Here is a 24,521-nt window from a genome sequence, read left to right as displayed (position 1 = left end):
AATTGCTACATGAAAGTAAAAGTTACATAATTGAGTTTGAGTAGTCATTAAAACAAATCGTGCTGTAAATCTATTAATCTGGTAAGTTACTACAATTACTATTCATATTTTTCTTAATCTACGTTTAAACAAAAAATATATATAGATATTAAAACTTATGATTAACTTGTTTACAGTTATTATTGTTATTATACAACCCAAAGTAACAGTAGATATCGACAACAAAAATAAACTAGTTTCACTTTGGGGTGTGAAAATACGTGTATAAAATGTAATTCTTGTTTTAATGTTTACTATATTAATGTAAAGGAATAGTTTTACTGATATGTTTGTATGGAGTCGATGCCTAAATAACCCGGTCAACATAATGGAGGGGTGAGGGTTGGTGGCCGGAGCCGGCAGCGGGAAGGCCCCGCGCAGGCGCCGTGGACAGCGCTCCTAGCGCCAAACCATCCAACTATCACACTCTACCCTGACATCACGAGCGCTCAATAATTCCATGACTACCACAGGATTTAGAATACAAGAACGATTTGACGTATTATAAACCGTTTTGCAGGGAGGATTGCATTATTATACTAGGTTAGGTTTATTTGTACGTAATGTCTTTTTTATTATTGTAAGAGAGGTCTTCAGCCTCATCAGTTCTTTTTTTAAATAGGCAACGCACTGCAATTGTAATTTAATGTCCAGTCTATCAGGTCGATTATAAACCCTTAGGTACCTAATAAGTTTCCGACAGACATTTTTAAAACACACTAGCTTATTGCCGACTGTACGTAATGCCAAAAAAACAAACTCGAGGGATCTATCAGGGGTCTATTAGCAGTCACCGACTAGTTCCACTTCATCTCCTGGCTCCATCATCAAGATCGACACGGTGAAGTTGGTAAAAATCGTTTTGCAAGATTTCATTACATTTTTGTAGTAATTAATGCTTGGTAGGTAATTAGTATTACATATACTAATAATAATTTCTTAGATAATTTTATTAAGATTTAGGGTTACCTCATGTAAATACCACTTCTTTGCAGAAAAAATTGTATAAAAATTAACAGTAGCAGTCAGTAAATCTTTACACTAATATATTGTACAAAAATTAACAGTAGCAGTCAGTAAATCTTTACACTAATATATTGTACAAAAATTAACAGTAGCAGTCAGTAAATCTTTACACTAATTGTACAAAAAATAACAGTAGCAGTCAGTAAATCTTTACACTAATATATTGTACAACAATTAACAGTAGCAGTCAGTAAATCTTTACACTAATTGTACAAAAATTAACAGTAGCAGTCAGTAAATCTTTACACTAATTGTACAAAAATTAACAGTAGCAGTCAGTAAATCTTTACACTAAAATATTGTACAAAAATTTTGAGTGTTTCGACATTTTATTTTATTTTGACAATATACAGGGTGGAAAAAATTTATGGGCCCTGGAGGGAAAGTGCGTTAAGACCTTAAGTTAGCTCATTTTACATACAGGAAACATTATTTTATTTTTATAAAGAAACAAAACTGCATTCAAAGATTTTTTTTTAATTTTGCTTGCCTAAATATATTATTGAGTACTAAATATTCGATTTTATAGATATTTTATACCACGGACGAGTGTAAGACCTAATGTTTCTTTGAGAAATGTTATCATTAACATTAACTGTATCGAATAGTAGAATAAAATAACAAGTACTTATTTTTTGAAATTTTTAGTCGGTTCGATTCCCGAGCGAGGCAAGGGAATTAAAAAAAAAATCTTTGAATGCAGTTTTGTTTCTTTAAAAAAATAAAAGAATGTTTCCTTTAAGTAAAATGAGCTACCTTACGGTTTTAAAAGGCACTTTCCCTCCAGGGCCGATAATTTTTTTCCACACTGTATATAATAAACATTTTGTTGTGCCTGATAAGATAAATAAGAAAAAATAATATACCGTCAAATGGGGTGAATATAGACGGCGGGGGGAATAGGGACAAGAACCGGGAATGACATTTAAGAGAAACACAGACATTTACCTGATAATTTAAAAGAAAATATGTATCACAAATTGTATCTTGCGATTAAAAATAATAGTAGATTATATTCTTTTGGTAATAGAAAGACTGGAAAAGTATGAAAGTCGTGCTATATTGTCGAACTAACAGTTTAAAATTGAGTCTGTCAAAGAACGGTTGATATGAGCTGCAAAACTTTCATTAAAAGTAAAGATTTGACTTGTTTTTGACACTTCTGATAGTAAAAAATTGGTTTGACATTTAATTGAGAACTTATTAATTACTTGGTAAGTTTAAGTAATCTTTGTTTTGTTAGCAAAAATTGTGAAAATAGACTATGAAAATTTCGAAAAAATACGAGTTTTATAGGGACGCAACGGGTATAAATAGGGACGACTGAGGGGTGGAGCGGGACGCCTCTGGTAGTTAATAGGGACGCAAGTCTGCCTGGCTGGGCTGCTGGGGTTAGGGTCCCTTTCTATAGATTTTCGTAAATAACTTTTAAACGGTGAACCGTAGCAAAAAATGTTACATTACATAAGTAATCTACATAAAACTTTCTACAAAAAAGATTCATTACACTTTTTCGCTAGGATCAATATTTCTAAATATATTAAAGTGGGAAAGTTACTTACTGTAAAGTTAAGTTACTGTTGTCGTATTTTTTTTTAGTTTTTCGCAAATAACTCGTGACTGACATCCTATCACCACATATCTACATGTAAAATTGATAGTTAAAAGTTATCCATGGTTTAAGCTTTTGAAAAATAAATTATAATGAAATTTATTTAAGGCGTTTTTTAAAGTAAAACTTTTATTCCGTCGCCTCAAATTTAACCGTCTTTAGCATGTCGCATTACATCATTACTAAAATTCTACTGTATTTCTAAGTTTCCCAATATTACCAGTAAATTAACTCCTTGCCTGCTCACACTTCAGATTTCAGGAGAAAATGAAACTAAAACATAAAAATTAGGTTTATTCAACAAAATCAATGTCCTTACTTAGTTGTCATTATCACAGCGGACTCACAATGGTCCTAGGTTTCATAGACGCTATTAGTACTTCAGTCTTTTATGCCAATTTCCACGACTTTGAACATGTTCCAAATAACGAAACGACAGCAAAATTCAATCTATCTAACCTGATAGCAAAAATTCACTAAAATCGGTTAATAAATGCGTATTGTATAGGAAAACATCTGGATGTTCGACACGAAAGCATTTTTGCTCAAGCGAAACGGATGTCTGGTTCCTCTAGAGATCGCATTTCTTAATTTATTTTAGTAAAAATTTCGAACAGGTTCGGTAGCTAGATTAAATTTTCTGTCGTTTCGTTTTTTGAAACATGTTCAAAAAGGTAGAAATTGGCAATAAGGACTTAAGTGCCTGTAGCGTCTATGGAACCAGTCCGTTAACTCTGAGAACGACCTTCGGATTTTAGAAAGATACATTGGGTATCGGCGGTAACACGCGAAGGTGATACTGCTGTTCTGCTTTCTTATTAACTCACAAAAAGTTTTAAACTTAGCGCAAAAAGTTAAGGATACCTATTGTCTCAATGTAAAATAAACCCTAATTTAATGACATTATGCTTAATATTCGGTTGATGACAATATTGCGATTTGACTTTTTGTCATAATCTAAATATAAAATAGAATCAGAATTTGAAATTCGAAAACCAAATTTGAAAACAGAACGTCACACCATCATTTACTACTTCTGGCGGAAATAATATAGAGTTGATAATACCAGTCACATAATATTTTAGTTCATATTTTATGGTAAAATTATACAATTGGAAAATTGTGATATTATTGTAATTTTTAAAACTACCTATTCAACATCAGAGTCATTTGTATTAATTATAAATCGGTCACTATAATCGTCTATTTTATTTTCATATATACGGAAGTCTTCTTCACATTTAATTGCGTGTTGACAAACTTTTTTCCAATCTTCTGGACCAATCATATTGACCTTCTCTTGCAGTAGATTCTTTACGCTTGTCAGTCATGTCAACATTACGTTGAGCTACGTGTTGTTTTAATTGGGCCCATATATTCTCAATAGGATTAAAGTCTGGGTGGTACGGAGGTAAACGCAGAACAGAATGACCATGTTCAGCCAGTATTTTATCTATGGAATATTGTATATGTTCGTGTTTGTGTTGATAGATAATATCGTAAATTCGTGGTTTTGTTAAGCTGGGGTCTACTGGAATATTATGTGATGTCAACCAATCTATCATGTCTTGTTTCCGGGTATTAGAATTGGGCCGTTTTTCGGTGTATTTGTTGTGATATGGGGCATTATCTACAACTAACACTGAATTCGTCGGCAAATTTGGAATAAGCTGATTTCTAAGCCATTTTTCATAGTTCTCGCTATTCATCTCTTTGTGATAATCACCTGTTGTGTCTGTAGATTTATACATAAGCAACGCACCAGGTATAAAACCATTTTCACTGCCGGCGTCAACTTCAACTTCAACTTCAAAAATCGTTTATTCAAGTAAGCTTAATAATAAATTAATAAGCACTTTTGACATGTCATACAAAATATAAGTAAAAATTACAATCATTAATAATAATAAAAAAGAATAATAATAATAAACAATACAATTGGCAACAATTAACAACAAATTAAAAGATAATGTCAAACATACATAAAAGGAATAGGAGTCAGCAGAGTACAATAAAATATAAATATTAAAAGTGCAAAAAAAGGCACAAGTCAACTCAGTCCCAGGCATTTTTGTCATTAATGTAATCCTTGATATTATAATAAGCTTTACCAATTAATTTACTCTTAATATGTTTTTTGAATCTATGCAATGGAAGTTCAGTTACACTACTTGGCAGTTTATTGTAGAACCGTACACAGTTACCCTTAAAAGAGTTTTTGATCTTTTGCAGCCGTGTAGTTGGCACTGCTAGTTTGTCCTTGTTTCTGGTATTAATGTTATGAATGTCACAATTTCTTTTAAAGTTATCTATATGTTTATGAACATATACAATATTTTTGCGTGAGCTATTATGAGACGTTGTCCTTTGGAAATTGGTTTTTTAATTCCTGCGTTACTAGAGTCTGACTAACCTTTGCTATCAAGGTGCGACGTGTATATCCCCAGTAGCATTTATACGTCATTATGACGTCAGCGACGTCATTATGACGTAATAATGCCGTCATTATGAAGTCGCTGACATCATTTTGCTACCTGGGATATACGACTCGTCCATATACACTATATCCCTTCCTTCATTCCTGCTTATTTTAATTTTATCTAAATATTTGGTCCTTTTCAGTCGCACATCATGCTTTTCCATCAAAGTTTTTAGATTATCCCTTGTTTTACAGTACCGAAATCCCATTTTTCGTAGAATTTTTCGTAGCGTGACTGTAGAACCCTTGAAATTAATAGCTTCTATTATCTTCAACCGCAAATTTTTCAAATTTGGGAGTTCTTTGAATCTATTATGGAAATCATATACCATCCTCCTGATTACATCGTAATCAAAACTATCCAGATTTAACACAAAGTCCTTTCTCGGTCTCTTTTTCTTTGGCGTTTAAAAGGGCATGGATGGAGGTTTTTGGTCGGCTTCGCTTAGTATTTTTCTTAATGTATGTTTTGAAATTCCTGTTGCTTCTATCACCCGTTCTTTTTTTTATACCACGTCGGTGGCAATCAAGCATACGGCCCGCCTGATGGTAAGCAGTTGCCGTAGCCTATGGACGCCTGCAATACCGGAGATATTACACACGCGTTGCCGACCCTAACACTCCTCTCCCTCGTTGAGCTCTGGCAACCTTACTTACCAGCAGGAACACAACACAACGTTCTTGAATTTTATTAAAATATTTACACGTATCACTATTCTTAAAAGCTTCCGCTTCTTTTGAAAAATATTTGTATACATTATATATGATTTCCCGTGATTGACCATTTACAGAAATACCCTTTTTGAGACGAGTCCCCATTTAGTTATGAAATTAAATATATTGTTTACCTACTAGTTATGGTGGTATTAACTACTCTATATATTTTAAGGCTGAAAAGACGACTGCACTCTGGGTGTTGGATTGCAACTAAATCGTAAAAAACTGTCACTTTCTATTACGCGATTACGTCCGATTTTACCCGAAAAACGACTGTCGTTCTAAGAGTTAACGGACTAAGACCATTGTGAGTTCGCTGTGATAATGACTCAACAATGCATGCATTTTTTATTTTGACATTTTTTAAACTTGTGAAACTTATCACGATGTCCACAGCTCACAGAGCCACTAGTTTTATCATATCATATTATTCTTAAAAGTATCATAATATGTATAATAAAAAAAAATACTAACAAGCGAGGTAAAGATATAATTAAGATTTATATTCGTAATTAACAAAAGTATAAACATGTCATAACCCGCAAAAAAAGTATTTACCGGTTTTTGGTAACGTTACTGGGTAAAATGGTAATTTACTGGTAAATTTCCCAAATGGAAAATTACTGAAACGGCAATTTACTGCCGGCACAACACTAATCCGGACGAAACGAAAGCATTTTGCCCGAGTTAAAACGGAGACCTTCGCTAACGCTTCCGTCAATTAATACCATAAAATGATGGCATAGGTAGTAATTTATGAAGTCAGTTCTTTTTGGTAATGTTTTATGTTAATGTCACTTTTTCGTACCTCCAGGGGCCCGTTTCTCAAAAGCTTGTAACTTGTAATACAAGCAGATGTCACTTTTTGAATTTTTTTTGTTAGAAAGGGACTTTCACTTGTATTACAAGTTACACGCTTTTGAGAAACGGGCCCCAGGTAAGAGGCGTTTTAATTAAAAAACGCATTTAACTGATTTGCAAGACCGAAGTGTTCATAAGTGTTCCGTTTGTCAAAACAGTTTTGCACGGAACACTACAAAATGGTACTATAGGTATACTAGAGACCTGTTGCGGCGTCAAAACGCCGCTAGAGTATGGTTCTAAAAGTTAGGTTGCCTGTCCACTGAAGCGGAGCGGTAAGCGGGGAAAAATCCAGCAATAGAATTTCATTAAAATTTCAGAGCGGAGATTTTATGCCATTCAGTCGGTGGATTTTTTCCTCGCTCATCGCTCCGCTCCTGTGGACAGGCAGCCTAAGACTGAACGCTTGATGAAATTAGGAAATGTGACGTCTTCAGATGAATCACTGGCTGTCACTATCTATTTTATGCTGACTATACCCACAGAATATGAAATCTTACACATAATTATTTCTTATAAAATGGCGACACGTTTGTATAATTTTAGCGTATTATATTTCGGTCGCGTAGCACCTACCAGCATGTTTTGTGATCGTTAGTTTTGATGTAAAACAGACATAATTATTGTCTATCTTTTCGCATCTTTCTAAACTAAAAATCACGATACGCGACCGCGATATGATACGGTAAATCAAGATTTCGTGGATAGGATGCCTTCTTGTCATTTGGTTCTCATGCCTAAAATTTCATAGGGCTAGAGTATAATTTATATTTAATTCTCTTTTTCCTATTATTCATGAGACTGAAGTTTACAAACATTTTACAAACATTCCGTGACATTCCGTGTCTGGGCTATACCGCGAAAATCGAAGTTCAAATTGCGGGCATCTTTCTCTGTCACGCCTTCATTGGAGTAAAAGAGAAAGATCCCCGCAATTTGCGAATTTCGGTTTTCGCGGTAGACCCTCTGACCTAATAATAGACATAGTATATACACGTAGTTATAGACATGAAACCGAGCGACCAGGGTATGGATGGTATAGAAAGGAGAAGCAGAATTGTTGCAAAAGTGACCGCTTTCAGCTTTAAATAATAGTTCCTAATCTCTCCGGTGGCGCTAGTTAGGCTCTGGGACATGTGTATAACATGAACCATATAAGGCAACAAATAACCCGACCAAATTACGTACGTTGTTTTTAGTAGTATTTCGGTGTATGGTGGCGCCGCCTAATTACTGTTTTTTGATGGACACTTTTCGTACATAGAGATTTGGCTCCTTTATACCTATATAGTCTCCATGGACCAGGGGCACAGACCACCCCCTTTTTCTGTGACCAGGGGTAAGAAAAAGACATATTCATGTATTGACAGTTTCATGTATGGCAGCATAATCCTTTTTAGGGTTCCGTACCCAAAGGGTAAAAACGGGACCCTATTACTAAGACTCCGCTGTCCGTCTGTCTGTCACCAGGCTGTATCTCACGAACCGTGATAGCTAAACAGTTGAAATTTTCACAGATGATGTATTTATGTTGCCGCTACAACAACAAATACTAAAAAGTACGGAACCCTCGGTGGGCGAGTACGACTCTGCTCTTTCACTCTTATAAATTTCGGTATTTCGCCATCGCTTCCATTTCATTCGGCATTTTTTCATGGTCGAGTTACTCGGGTTATGCCATCATAGCAAACCCGACCATGAAAAAAATGCCCGGTCGGTGATAAAAATAAAGCATGGCACTATTTTCTCTTTCCTCTTATAGGAATCGCAATAAGACTATCTTTCTCTATCAAAGAGTGTCAGGCCCTTGAACCTAATTTAGTTTTTTTTTAAATTTACTTTTTTGAAAGTCTGTACAACGACTGGACCGCGACCTTGGTACCGTCAAAATATCTCTTTCCGCTCTCGGCGTACGGACCCCACCTTAAGCGCCTAACACATTACCGCACCGCACCGGTCATTGTGCGATGCACCTATAAGTAAGAGCGAGAAAGAGATATTGCTTTCTCGCTCTTACTTACCCATAAGTAAGTCACACAATGACCTTGGTGCGGTGCGGTAATGTGTTAGCCGCTTTATAGCCGTATTTAATAGACTATCGTAAAAGCCGTTAGAGACTACCACACCTCACCGCGACCTTGGTGCGATGCGACGCACGTATCGATAGTGCGCAAGGTGGTCACCGTACGTACGTTAAGGACGCAGCTTTAAGTTAGAGCGAGAAAGGAATATTATAGCCGTATTTAACAGACTATCGTAAAAGCCGTTAGAGACTACCACACCTCACCGCGGCCTTGGTGCGGTGCGGCGCACGTATCGATAGTGTGCAAGGTTGTCACTGTACATACGTTAAGGACGCAGCTATAAGTTAGAGCGAGTAAGAGATTTTGACCGCACCAATACGGCTTTTCGAGATATTCTCTTTCTCGCTCTCACTTATGGGTGTGGCGCACCAAGATCTCGGTGCGATGCGGTAGTCTGTTACGACTTTTACATACGATCGCACATACGCCGCACCGCACCAAGGGCGCGGACCGATGCGGAAAATGGGGTTGGCCGGTCGACATAATTAGCAGAGGGCGCCAGCATAGCTTGCCCTGTCAATCCCTACAATTGAGACAAATTTTTGTTTTTTTAGTTCCCTGGATGCCAGCCCTTTAAGCCAAATCTCATAGAAAAAGGGGCAAGCTATGATGGCGCCATCTCTGCAAACCTTTGACAGTTGCCAACCCCATTGGCTGACCGTTTACCTTAAAGATCCGACATCATTTAACATCCTCATAAGAACAAACCTCGCCGTACGTGCTTTTTGAAGTAAATATAGATGCTTTTCCCCACCGTTTTGTATGGTTTATGGTGGGCTGGTGGGCTACAAATTCTGTCCCTCACGGGCACACGCGGTAAGCCACTTCTATAGGATCCTACCTTCTATGTGCCAAAGCAACAATAAAATAAACATGTGTCATCTTGATGAGTACGATGTGGATGACACATGTCTGACATGTTGTCAAACACAATAATAAAATTTTATGATATTTTAATATAATTTTTAGTGTGGTGTATGCATGTTACAGTCTCAAAACAAATATTTGAATGGATTGGATACCTTACATACCTTGGATATAGGTTTCAGTTCAATTCAATCTCAAGTCAGAACAAAGGTCACGTGGTACATTTTTTCAAATTAACTTTTTAGTACTTTTTCGGGAAAAAAACAAAAAACTAAGAGCTTATTGCAAATCTGTAGCATGAGACGAATCACATGACATTTAATTTATTAAAATCGGACCATAACTGTAGATCTGATGGGATGAACAAAAATCGGCCTCGCGTAATATATATATAGATAGATAAAATAAATTCTACATAACCTCGGAATAAAAGATACCCATACCGTAAATAGGTACTTTGAGGCAACGTTTAGAATAGGAATAATAAGTAGTATTCAGAAACTTGGCAAGAATGACTGACTGGTAATATTGAAACAACTAAAATAACTCAGCAGTACTTCATATATTACATATGTGTACTCCTTTTTTACTAGGTATCATCAGTATCACTGCTCATTAAAAAAAAGTATACCTAAATGGTAGGAAGTGTCACTCATTAATTTGTCGACTATGTCAACTGGGCAGGGAACAATTACAGGCACCAGACACCTGTGTCGGTTACCCGTTTCTAGAAATGAGAGCGGTCGCCGGCGTTCCCAGTAACTGGCCGACCGATTCCGCGGTCACGTCGCCATTCGCAAATAGCTGACACTGACACACGAACATTGTTACGCAAGTAAGGAATGGACTCATTTTAAATAGTTTAGTGACACATATTGCTCATGCTTACAATATAGTGACTTTAAAAACGAAAGTCGTGATTAAAAAGCAGCTAGTTACAACAGTAAGTTAATTAGCCCAATGATAAACTCACTTTATTTATTTATTTGCTGCTAATTTGTTTGTGGAGTTATTTTGGTGCACATTTTGTTTCTTACCACGTTTAAGCTCTGTGTTATAATAGACATTTATTTTATACAATCGATAGATATACAACATCAATTATTGAACAGTAACATAACGTCTAAATTAACATAAAAAGATTCCGCTCTGTTGATCATTGCCGCGAAACGTCTTCTCAAGTATGTTGATTAGACCTGCCCTGCATACGCTTCATTTACTTTCCATTGTCGCGCACTTGCATTACCTATTACAATATATCATTTATTTTTATCATAGCAAGCCGAACGTTGAACACCATTAGCGAACTGCGAACAGAGGTTAATATTCGTAGGGTCGTCAGTCGTCATATATATATATTATTTTTAACCGACTTCGAAAAAGGATAGGTTATCAATTCGACCGTATTTTTTTTGTATGTATGAACTCCGTCATTTCTGAACCGATTTGTTTTTTTTTTGTTTGAATGTATATAGTCCCTTTGATCCCGTTTTTGTCAAAACCCAGTTCTCATGATGCGATCCGTGAGGAACTTAGGGAACTCCTCAAATCTTATAAGCATATATATAGCGATTTTAGTATTTTCATCAACAAACCAAACATTAACCATTTCATTAACATTCCAAAACCAGTTCCATTTGATGAAGTGGAATTGCTGATGATGACCAGAACGGGACTATTTAACAACGCATATTTCACAATGAGCTCTATCATTTGATATGCAACACAATATAGTTTGAAAAACTTTGTTGTTTAATTTTCTCATTTACCCCCCAAAAGTGGTCCCCATGTTTAAATTTTATTTGTTTACGTTACATGTTCATCTTTGGGTCACAAACTTACACATGTATACCAAATTTTAACTTAATTGGTACAGTAGTTTCGGAGAAAATAGGCTGTGACAAACGGACAGACAGACAGACAGACAGACACACGAGTGATCCTATAAGGGTTCTGTTTTTTCCTTTTGAGGTACGGAACCCTAAAAAGACCTAATGTTTGCATTACATTGCTGTTCGGTAAATGTTTTAACAATATTTTTTTGGATTATAATAGTGTAATTAAAAAAAATCTTTTAATTAATGGATACACATGGATGATTACTATATCTAGTTTAATTTATTGCCCTTTATTAAATTAAATTAAAATTAAATTTATTGGATTTACTCACTGTAGAGACATCGTTAATATGCTGTTACTCGTAACATCATGAAGGAAGTTAGTAGACATCATTGTGAAATAAAATATAAAAAGAACAGACATTTATTTAACTAAAATAAATTACAGTAAGAATATAAAAATTAAAGATACTTAAAATAAATGTTTGAACCTAACAGGAGGTCGCGGATTCGCTCGAAAACAGTATCAAAATACCATCAGCAGGCATAGCAGGCCAGGAAATAAATGCCCAAAAAAAGTTATAGAGGGAAATGCTTGGAACACAATTTTTGACTTCGTAGCTTTGTTTGGACTAGTCAGGAGATGAACATATCAAAAGGAGATGAACATATCAAACATATCACCCCTGATTTATACGAAAACGATACCAAAACCGGCCTAGCAGCTTCACTGATGTAGACACTAGACAATCAAGATAAAAATGAGAGCCCTAAATAAACCTTCAAAAGCGGTTATCTCAAAAACTATACAACATATCGAAAAACCTGACTTAATAAACCTTGTAACAAATTAAATCACTTTTCATTTTGTATAAGTGGCCATGTCGTTCAGACGCATAGTTTCCAAGATATAAATTATAAATGAAAAACCTAAAAATGGAACCTTCAAACCCCACTCTCCCCCCAGCACCAGGTTTACGGCCGGGGACTTGATATGTTCACCTCCTAACTAGTCCAAACAAAGCTACTAAGTCAAAAATTGTGTTCCTAGCATTTCCCTCTATAACTTGTTATTGCTTGGCCTATAGTCTCAAACGATAACAAATCATTCTAATATTCTAGGCCTTGCGTAGCGATCACACATAAATTGGTATCATATTCTACTCGTATGGTTGTGAACATGCCTATATACTTATAGTGATATACCTATTACCTAGTACAAGATATTAATATGATTGCACGTGATCGTAACCACGCGCCGCACGTGTTTGCGGTGGCTCAGGGGCCCATACCACATTGTTTTATCAATGCTTATGATATCATATATTATTTTATAAGTTCACAGATGCTAAATTAGGCTTCTTATACAAACACAATGTACTAGAGTATTTACTTACTGTAAAAACTTTTTGAACTTAAATATATATCGAACGAGCGAGCAAAGCGAAGTCAAGTTCTAACATTCAACTTGGAACACACGGCTGGCTAGGGACACGTCCCGGCATTTCGATGTTTTTAAGCGGAACTATCAGAGTATAGTTTGATGGACAATAACTTAAGTTATTTTTTTCTAATTTAAATGAAATTGGGTAACCGTGTAGATGAAGGCATATATTTTAGTCATTAAATTATGAGCAGGCTCGATCAAGGGGTTATGGAGCTAGAAGAGCCTTGAAGGCCAAAAAGCTATTTGTAAGAGGTCTTACAGTTCTGTTCATCTTATTCGCAAGAAAGTATGATCGAGTTTATTATCAAATGAAAGTGCTCGGTTTACACATTTAATAATATTGTTTTTTAATTTAAATACAATATTAAAATAATTGGCAGGATAAAAACGAAATAATTTAAACATAATAAAGGTATTAGTTATTTGACAAGAAAGATTACGGCTTACCACAGATAGTTTATTTTAATCTCTATGGTGACTTAAATCTATCAGTTAAGGTCTGTAGAGTTAGGCCAAGAAAAGTCTGCAACGATTTTGATAGCACTCGCAGTGCAAGTGTTATTTTAAACGTCAAGCTTCAATGAAATTATGACGTATAAATGACACTTGCACTGCGTATGCTATCAAAATCGTTGCAGACTTTTCTTGGTCTAACTCTACAGACCTTGCAATAAATCGCACGCGGTTTTCGATCCTTTTCCGACTAGGTAGGTGCATTCAATTGATCTTTTTGGCGAACCGCGAGTTCTCAGTTCGGGGCGAACTGTTATTACCTATGTCGACAGGGTAACCACGGGACCATGCGACCATGGGATTATTGCTTCTACTTGCATTTATTTAAAACAACGTGAATCACAAGAGCTCCCGTCATCTAGTAATAAAATGCTGAGCTACATGGAGAAAAAAAACGTTACATAAGTTACGTTACGTTCTGATTCTGACCAATTGTATTCGACAAGTACCGTTAGTAAAGTAGGTTTTTTTGAGATTATACAGGACATAACATTAACAGTAAACTATAAATAAACTTAAAAATAATAATATTATAAACTACAAATAAACTTAAAGTAAAGGCTTTATAAATAAAAAAACGTCCCCTAAGTCACTGCCAATGGGCAGTGTGCCCAGAAGACTGGCCGCATTGCCACGTTGGATGGCAATGCTTATCCTTTGAGCAAAATACTGGCCAGCCCTCTGGTCACCTGTGGCGTCTACAAGGCGCGTCGCTAGGTCCTTATAAACACACACCTAGATTTAGAGGTCGTAACACTAAACTTTTCGCACTTAGAGTATATAAAAACAATACTTCATTCTATAATCCAATTACGAGAATGTGCCGCCAATATAACGACTTAATAGCCGATGATCGTTGTGGTAGGGGCATTGATATTTTTAACCCCCACATTGCTAGGTTTAAGAAATGGTTGGCTGGCATCCTCTTCTCCTCTTCTCTCACTGACTGATGACATCTGCTTTGACTCTGTAAGTTTGTTTCATTTGTGTAGTTTAACCTTAATAAATTAAAGTTTAACTCCCTTATATTGAAATGTTTAGATAGTTATTTGTTTTCTGATATTTTTAACTGTAGCTATGATAAAAACTCTAATAGATATCATATATTAAAGAACTATTACAGTTTTTAATTTATATATAGTAGTGTGACTACTTAAAAAACACAAATCAAATTATTTAATAAAATAATTTGATTTGTTCCCAAACTCGTTTGTAGCTATGATAGTTAAATTAACTTGTAACATTTCCGCTGAATTGTAAAACATGCTGTGTACACTTGTTTTGGATTCAGTGCTAGTTCTTTAAGCCATAATGTGAATTGTATGTTTCTCATGATATTCTACGATATCTGTTTAGTGTACCTAATAAAGTAAAATAAATAAAGCCGACGCGCGCTTGGTCCCCACGGCCCCAGCGTTTCGACCCCAAACGCCTCAAAATGTAACTATACTGCCTAGGGTGGCGTATTTGCGGCGTTTGAGGTCTTCGGCCGCGGACGCGGCACGACCAGCAACACTGCTGGTGCCCGGAAGGTGGGACGGCGCGAGGATGTCAACGCATGTGGCATCCAAAACTAGAGGCCGTCCCAACCTCTAAGGCACCAGAGTCATACCGTCGTCCATATTTTTGGAATGAATTATTATTATTATATACGAATGCACAGGCAGCTTAAAATAGCTGATACGTACATATCAATGTCCTGCACTTGTGTTTTGTCCATTCGTAAAATGTCATCGTCATAATCATCATTTGAACTGTTCATGTATATGTAGTGTTCAAAATTTATAATGTTATGTCAGGGCAAGCATACATATGTAAAAGTAGATGTTATAAATAGGTGTTACATTTGTTAAAATGTAATTTATATCTTAAAAAAAGTCACTCGGGTGACTTGCGCTCTTGTATCAAAATATGCTATTTTACACAGAGTTTTCGAGGTGCACACTTTGCAACTGTCCAGAACTATATCTTTCTTGGTCTTAGATGTCTTCTCAACGTCTGTGTATTTGTACGTGTCTCACCTAAGACCTTCCTTCGGAGAGTAGTATCATATACATATATTTATTCCCATTTGTACCGAGATTCGGCTACAATACTATAAAAGGTATTCAAATAGACAGCGGTTCTTCTACAACGTGTATTCGTATCTAACAAATAATTACAGAATATCTTAAGTAGGTATATGTATATTAAAAAGAAACAGTTGATCCTGTGACATAACCTTCAGTCAGTGCACAGAACGGAGCAATTAAGGAGATTGCGTCAGCAGAAGGCTCGCCTACTCCAACCGCTTCTCGCGCGACATGCTGATCAATGAGCCTAGCTATATATAGTGTACCCACCAATGACGACAAGTAGCACAACTGACTGCGGCTAGTGCTCGATGGGGGACATCCTGAACCCATTATCGTACCCTGCTACCGCCTCCACGATCCAACCACTCACTCGACATATTTGTCGTTAAGCGCACGCTTCCGACCACTCAACTCCCTATTGATTTATAATTCCGATATATCGGTTGCAGGCGCCGCGTGCGTAATGGAGGAGAAGACCGAAACCGTACATTTGCAGCCGATAGCCGAGCCAACCAAGTAAGTTATAATTGTAGCAATTGATCTCTAGTTTATTTATTCTTCCTAGGTTAAAGAATACCTATCAACCTATAATAATCAACCCATTTACCTATAGTGAACTATGACAAGCCCATCGGAAACGTGAAGATATCTCATTTATTACATCACACTCGTACCGTCATCATCTCGATCTTGCCATAATGTACATGCCACGTAGGAAATTAATTAACACCTACTACTACATATGTGTACGTACTGTACACAGCTCATAATTTTTGTTGTAAATAATTATCCATATACACTTTTATTATTAATTAAATTTAAACAATATGCATTGATAGCAATCCCTAAGTACCTATCCCAAATACGCGTTGCCGTATTTGAAAAGATTTAATGAAAAACTTATAATAATGACTAATCGTAACAACATGGCGCCCGTGTGTAATTTTTTATGATAATATGTAAATGTAGTGTAGGTGAACAACGGTACAAACAGCTTTAAAAATGTAGTCAAGCAGTTACGTCGGCTGGCGTGGCAGAGATTTCGGGTTTTACCTTTCAAACAATAGTACCAGATACTCGAAAATTCGTGCAATTTCCTGCACTAATTGCAATTAAAATATCAGAGTAAATGTAAATACTAGTGCACAAAATAAACACGATGTTACGCGAGAGCGCTGGAGTCGTGTAGTTAATTAGTTCTGAAATTTAAAAGTGCATTCAATTGAGATAAGTAACTCAACCGGTTAAACCGTTAACCCAGTGTCAAATTGTACTGGTAACCATGGTAACTACAGGTTTAACCGGCTAACCCCGGGTTAGTGAATGGTGCAAGTGGCCCTAATTAAGCCATACTATCGATTAGCCTTCCATGCATTTCTTAAAAAAATATTATAACATCAAATTCTATTAAAACGGGCAAGCTCAGGTAACAATATAGACGCGGCATTTTCTTATTCCAATAATAGCAGACGATCTGCCCTATTCCGATCTCAATGCTTGTGCCTAACCACAGAATAATATATCTAATACATAATATAATCTGACTGCCGTGGAACTAGCCAACTTTAAATAAATAATAAATTAATTTATTAAAAGCATTTATTAAAAACTTTGCCTCCAGGTAGTATTTTTGCCCAAAAACACATTTTTAAGCAAATTTGTTAATGTGACAAAACTATATAATACACATGTGCTTAACTGGGCGTAATAACTTACTCTTCATAGACGTAGACGTAAAAAATAAAAATACAGCGAATTAGTTTTTTATACAAAACTTGTTTTTGCTCTATTACATTTGTTTTATAAACTGGAGCTACATAAACTAATTTTAGACCTAGATGTACCTCATGCATTGTATGTGCAACGTTTCATTACAATACAAAACGTAGTTTTAAAATGAGAACGGAACTACGTTTGTATGGAAAGGTGCAATTCGGCCGAGCTTGCCGGGGACTCTTAAAGTATTGTAACAGATTTTCTTCGAGTCTTGTATTGAAATGGGCCAAAACGGGTAGGCAACATTGCCCGCCCAATTTATTCAAAAGGTTTTACACTTATCGCTAAGTTATTAACAGGGAATGGTAGGTAGGATTGCCCAAAACTTTTTGTGATCCTTGGACATCATCATCATACGAGCTGTATTTGTGTACCAAATTGACGTGGGCAATGTTGGTGAAAACTCCGGATATCTTTGCCCGCCCTCTTTTCAAATAAATTTATGCGTTTATGCGTTTGATCACAATGGATGTGCTAAGCAAAAAAACATAAGATGTCATGTCAATATATTTTTTGAGGAATTCGTGTTTTTTCGAAAGAAGCGGGCAAAGTTGGCTAGTTTCACGGTACCAGCGGTCGTTCTTTCGTATTCATTATATCTGGCTCGATAGTGACCTGCGCACTAACCGCTTTGTACCGTATTATTTAATGCAGTGCCATACTTGGCTAAGAAATTCTAATGGCTCGGATGTTCCAAAAAATCATACTGAACGTATAACTTGCGTCCCTATTTCCAGAGATGGCGTTCCCGCTAGTTTTGCCGACGACGAGGACTATGATCCACACGAGCACCGACAAGTGAACAGGCCCACAAAGTAAGTTAGGTTACTTATGCAAAACAAAATATTAATAATAATAACATAGTTATATAGTTAATAACATATATAGTTTGTCAAGGGACTGTGTCATAGACGGAAAGTCATACTGTCTTTGTCTTGAACTGGTGCTGGCGCCCAGAAGAAGGGGATGAGTGTTGTTTTTTTGTTCTTATTTACTAACAAGATTTGCTTGACCAACTATATGTAAGATGAGGAACAGTATCGAACAGTGAAAAACACTACAAAAATTCCATACTAAATTGTTGCCATGTTTAAGCATTTTACGTCAAAAATGTGACAGTTACGTAGGAAGTGGCGCCCTCAATAATTTCTACCATTTCTTGTCGGACTATAGTTGCCATCCGAATGTCACCTTAGCTTTACCCAAAGAGTAGTATAATACATATATGAGTTATATAACTCAGGGCAGGGGCAGGGGCATAATAAACATTTTGGAGATTATATTTATGTCACTTGGACTTTTTGACGCATAATAATATTAACATGACATAATTACAGTCACCTGCAATAATACTTACTCTTTGAAGGCTGCAACAATATGTAACACGCTCTTATGGCTCTACAAATAAGATCTTACAAATAAGATTTTATTATTGCAGGTGACTGTACATAACTACATTGTACTTACCTATTTAAAAACATAATATCATAATATGTTTTTAAAGGCCCAAACTGGTAAGAGTTAAGGTAAAAATAATAAACTTAGTAATCGTCGCCTCAATTAGAAGTGCTGGAGTGGATAGGAAATAAAAAGAAAGAGGGAGAGAAATTGTATAGGTACTCACACTCTTCCTCACCCGCGGGAATGCATGGTTATTAGATAGAGTTCGTCTGAGCTAACTTTGTCCTGGCTTTGACGTGGCCAAGTATAATAGTCGATGATTAACGTCATGTATTCATATAGTAATTGGACGTGTATGGTGACACTTCCACACAACTGCACTACAAAGTCTATGCAGAATTAGCTTGGTCTGACTCTACAAAAAACGTAAACAGCTAACTTGTGACCTTTTATTGAAAATAAAGTTTTTATTTATTAGGTAGGCTTATATTTTATTCATGTTTTTAAAATAATTTTCGTAAATCTGTTCCCCTCATGAAGAATCTGAATTCGTGTTCATATTTTAGAATTCGGTACCGAATATACTTAGTATTTTTAAGTGAGTTTCACATTGCAGTGATTTTGAGACGCTCGTTCACCTGCTGAAATGCAGCTTGGGCACGGGCATTCTCGCCATGCCGCAGGCGTTCGCGCGCTCCGGCCTCGTCACCGGCATCATCTCCACCATCATCGTCGGCGCGCTCTGCACTTACTGTTTACATGTTCTGGTTTGTACATGTACTTATGTACCTATCTGCCGATTCGGTAATGAGCGTTAATTCCGGTTTAACTATCTAGTGGTTCGCCCCGAAAAAGCCTTAAAATTTTAAAGTTTTCAACCTTTAAAATTGTAATTACGTTCGAAACTAATTTTGAGGATAATTTATAATAAATTTAATAATAATCGATAATCCATAATTATAACTGAATACGAGTATTGTCAAGGACATAAAAGCTTTTTTACTTGTTTTGGTAGTGCGAATACGAATATTTATCAATGCCATATCCGAGCTTTTGTCTGGACTTAATAATACAGTGTTCTACATGCTAATGCTCAAAAGATGAAACCTTGCTGTCACCCCTGGTGCGAACGCAACTTTTTAGGGTTCCGTACCTCAAAAGGAAAAAACGGAACCCTTATAGGATCACTCGTGCGTCTGTCTGTCTGTCCGTCTGTCACAGCCTATTTTCTCCGAAACTACTGGACCAATTAAGTTGAAATTTGGTACACATATGTAAGTTTGTGACCCAAAGACGGATATGTAACGTAAACAAATTCATTTTAAACATAGGGGCCACTTTTGGGGGGTAAATGATAAAAAAAATAGTTTTTTAAACTTTATTGTGATACATATCAAATGAAAGAGCTAATTGTGAGGATCTCAAATATATTTTTTAAATAATTTTAAGATAAACAGCTTAGAAGTTATTCAAGAAAATAGGCAAAAAATGACCATTCCCCCCTTTATCTCCGAAACTACTGGGTCTAAAATTTTGAAAAAAATACACTAAATAGATCTTTACCTATAGATTACAGGAAACCTATTAGAAATGTGCAGTCAAGCGTGAGTCGGACTTAATTACTTAGTTTTTGATCCGACCCCTACGGGTTTTTTAAAGACATTTCACTTACGTTTCACATAAAAAATACATTGTTTAAATTGTGTAATGTACGGAACCCTTGGAACGCGAGTCCGACTCGCACTTGGCGGTTTTTATTTATATAAAATATTCCTAGCAGTAGCTAAAGCCTCCGCATACTATATAACCGAGCCGTCGGGCTCGGTTATATAGTATGCGGAGGCTTTTTTAAAGCACCAATAGGAGCGCTCCACATCATTTGTATCGCGGCCAATTAGAGGCACCTAAATTTAGACCACCTTTTTACTGTTCAATTTCGGTAAATAACTCTCTCATCAGCCTCAATACCATAACCACCACTTCTACACTTTTTAACCGTTTTGTCAACTGTACTACCTTGTAACCAGTACCTACTGAAAATTATATTAGTTTACTTCAAATCGAAGTCTTTTTATTTGAGTCGTTGAGACCTGCACGGCAGCTACACCCCTATTGACAATAACAATACATATATGCTGGGACAGTCACGTCACGAGCACTCGGACGTGTACCTTACAGGTAGTAATCAAAGGCATAGCTGTGTATCTTATTTTTTTGTACTTTTAACATGGAGATAATTAATTGATATAGCGAGTTCGTAGCTTTTGGCATCGAGACACTCGGGCCGTGGGGTAGAGAAGCCGAAAAATCTCCTTATATGATCATATTTTTCTAACAGACGTTGATATTCGTAGACGTAGAAAAAATATATGTAGTTCTTGATTATATTACTTATTTTTAATTTATAAGCTTCCGATACACGAATTATGGCACTCAATACAATTAATTCCCAAAGTAACCTCTATCTAGGACTTTTAATCCAACTTTACTCGGTTATTTATTATGTGACACTATAAACAAAAAAAAGAAGAAAAAACAATCTTAACTTATATAGTAATTTGACCGCTTTCGAATTTCGATATTGTAAGGCAACCTAAGGCAACGTTTTTAAGAGGCCGTAGTCGATTTTGGAGCAAAAATTTTAAATTGATAGATTTAGTCGTTGAAATTATACACGTTTTGTTACGTAAATAATATCTAAATAACAAGTATTGGTTTCTATTAGCACGTCTTCTCATCTTGCCTTTTAATAATGAGGTCGCAAGCGAGCGTCACCGGTAATATATGAAAAGAAGGGGCAGTTTTTAAAAATTCATCAAAAATTTATGGTGGTAGATTATACAAATTGATGTATAAGAATAGTTTCAACAAATGTTGTAGATTGTTTAAGTATCAAAATTACGTTGAAATTAATTCGATTTTCAGAGAAATTGTCACTTGTTTTGATGTAATTTCTGGAGAAAATTGATTTCGTCTAACTTTCATTTACACTACTTCAAAGTCATAATAATAAAAATGCAGTCTGATAAACGTCAAGTACAGGATATGTGTAATACAAAATTACCATGTTTAGCCGTCCAAACCTTACGAAATTTACAAATAAGAGCGACAAAATCAGTGATTTACGCGCGTTTACCTAAACGTCCATCAGAAAAGCAAACATTACTAATTTAGTGAGTCTGTTTTCAACAAATTGATCTGATAAAAGGTAAGATAAGAAGATGCGCTAATAGAAACCAGTACTTGTTATTGCAATTAGGTAACAAAAGGTGTACAATTTCACCGACTAAATCTATCAATTTTACAGTTTTGCGACTAAAATCGACAAAATTCGATCAAAACTGACACTTGGCACTTGGCGCGCATGGTCTTTCCCGTTCTTTCTTGCGAAAAGTGACAGCGATAGCGGCAAACCGATGGAATGGTTTTAAGGAGCTTGGAAAAGTTGGAAAGCGGTTAAGGGAAGCTTTCTCGCGCAAAGGATGCTATCGATGTACAGCGCGGGAAAGCTGCCTGTATTATGGACACCTTGTCGAGGGGCCTAGGCTTAGAGGGTAGGTTTTAGGGATTTTTTAGTTAGGTTTAGTTTTAGTTGTTTTATTTTATAAGTAGCCAATAATTTCTCCTATTATATTTTTTTATATAATTCTTCTCCAATTGATATAAATAGTTTTAATGTCTTAGCATTAGATATACATTTTTAAGAGAAAACAAATTTAAATATCTTTAAACTAGTACGGTTTAAGTCGACCGGTACGGCATAAATGAGCACGAACCACAATTATTTCAACGACGACTAACAGAAGGCCGTAGGAGTAGTAAAAAACGATGTCCATACTAGCTAGGTTGTGTTGTGTATGTGTGCAGGTGCGTTCCCAGTACGAGCTGTGCAAGCGTCTGCGGGTGCCGCTGCTGACGTACCCGGAGTCGATGGCGGCGGCGCTGTCGCGCGGGCCACCCGCGCTGCGCGCGCTGGCGCGCCCTTCCGCGCTCGCTGTCGACATATTCCTCGTTGTCTACCAGCTTGGAATCTGCTGCGTCTATATTGTCTTCATTGCAGAAAATATTAAAGCGGTATTTACCCACTGTTCATGTATATGTTCTTGCCACTGATGTTTATAACCAATTATTCAATATCTCGACGCCTACGTATGACGGCATAACCCCACATTAGCGACCAATTGGCATAAATATATATTATTAAACGGGTAATAGGTATTTGTATAAAGAGCAAGAGAGCGTCGGGTATGGAGCCCTAAAAAGGACAGGCTCTGTCTAAATGACTTATAGTAGGATCTGTCTAAAATGACTTGTTTCTGAAACGGAATCAAAGTTTATAACTGATAGTAGTATTTGTGATATGAAAGTTAGTGATTTTTGAAAAGGGCTCCGTGTGCCTATATAACAATAGCCTAATATACTTCGTTGAGCTTTAGATAAACATATATTAATTCTCACACTTCTTCTTTCTTTTAATTATTACTCTTATATTTTAATTAATAGCCATTAATAAATAGGTTGAATTTATTGTGAGGACAATAAATTGGCGAGTAGGCGAGCTTTTTTTATGAGAATGCTATTTTATTCGTTGAACTTCCAATATGTCAGATATGAATTGAATCTGTGAGATGTATTTCCTGTTCGTGCCTAATATACCTACGGAGGGAATGAATATACTCCATAAGCGGCCATTTAAAGCGAGGTCATCGCATTGCAGGCACTTTAAGTGGGCGCCTTCTCGCCGCCGCTTAGGTCACGCCGTGCCCTTTGCATCATTAATGCGTCCATATTCATCAACAGTTCAACTGCCGGCATACACATGACGAATGAAGTTTCTATTGATTTCAGATGGTCGACGATTACTATGTGATGGATGTGAAAATCCACATGGTTATTATCCTGGGACCGCTGATCGCATTCAACTGTATTCCCAATTTGAAGATTCTGGCGCCATTCTCAACACTCGCAAATCTAATCACTTTCGTCGGCCTTGGTATTGTGCTGTACTTCTTACTGGGGACTGAGAAGAAATCACAAACGCCTTTAGACCTGTGGGGCTCCTTTAAGACATACCCTTTGTTTTTTGGGACTATTCTGTTTGCGCTTACTGCTGTGGGGGTTGTAAGTATTAGTACAAATTAACAGATCACTATAGCTATGCGATGGACTCTGATGTACATACCGACTGCTATAATTGCTCAGTAGCTTTTTTTAATAGCTAATGTGTAACAATTACTGCACATAACTCTCCGGCCAGGAAGGCAGAACCTATAACCATATCCCCCAACATGTCTTGATTTACATATAGAAGAGGTCTGTTTTTTTATTCCGTAGAATAAAATGACGTTTCATGTGTAAGACATGACATTTCTTAGTACCACATGAAATGTCATTTTAGTCTACGGAATAAAAAAACAGAAATAAAATAACTTAAATTTGTAAATAATGTAATACAATAACAATATAGCTAATATACGAGATTTTTACATAGGTACTAGATGATAAATTTCCTTTGCTTCTGTATTTTTTTTTGTGTACAAGCGAATAAGTCGTTTGCTATAACAAAGACGCATTGCAAAAAAAAACAACAATATTTTTGTTAAGTACAATACTTACCTTCTTGTGCTGTACTTGTTTACTGTTTATATTTGTGCTTTGGTTTAGAACAATTTATTCCCTACGGCTGCGTGGTTCGACAGTTTTATCCGTCATGTCGGACTATAAAGATTTTTATATTTCACTTAGTTCGACCATCGAACTACGAGGAATTCTAAAATTCCACTTTG

The 24,521-nt window shown here is 36.2% G+C and overlaps 1 protein-coding gene across 3 annotated transcripts in view; it reads left to right on the top strand.

Annotated features, from left to right (window-relative positions):
- LOC134754332 (proton-coupled amino acid transporter-like protein CG1139) overlaps positions 1–24,521 on the top strand; it is a 37,308-nt gene that overhangs the window by 155 nt on the left and 12,632 nt on the right. Inside the window, exons 1-6 of one of the 3 annotated variants that reach the window (XM_063690599.1) lie at positions 10,361–10,520; positions 16,008–16,074; positions 18,072–18,149; positions 19,352–19,502; positions 22,603–22,809; positions 23,584–23,856. In XM_063690599.1, the coding sequence (XP_063546669.1) occupies positions 16,022–16,074; positions 18,072–18,149; positions 19,352–19,502; positions 22,603–22,809; positions 23,584–23,856 (762 nt within the window). In that variant the 5' untranslated portion in view covers positions 10,361–10,520; positions 16,008–16,021. Of the gene's footprint in view, positions 1–10,360; positions 10,629–16,007; positions 16,075–18,071; positions 18,150–19,351; positions 19,503–22,602; positions 22,810–23,583; positions 23,857–24,521 lie in introns of those variants that run through there. The other 2 variants (XM_063690598.1, XM_063690600.1) reach the window with 2 other exon arrangements.

The sequence above is a fragment of the Cydia strobilella genome, chromosome Z (assembly GCF_947568885.1).
Source record: "Cydia strobilella chromosome Z, ilCydStro3.1, whole genome shotgun sequence".
In the NCBI taxonomy this organism is placed as follows: Eukaryota; Metazoa; Arthropoda; class Insecta; order Lepidoptera; family Tortricidae; genus Cydia; species Cydia strobilella.
The sequence above is the reverse complement of the archived record's forward strand: the minus strand, read 5'-3'. Positions and strand labels throughout refer to the sequence as shown.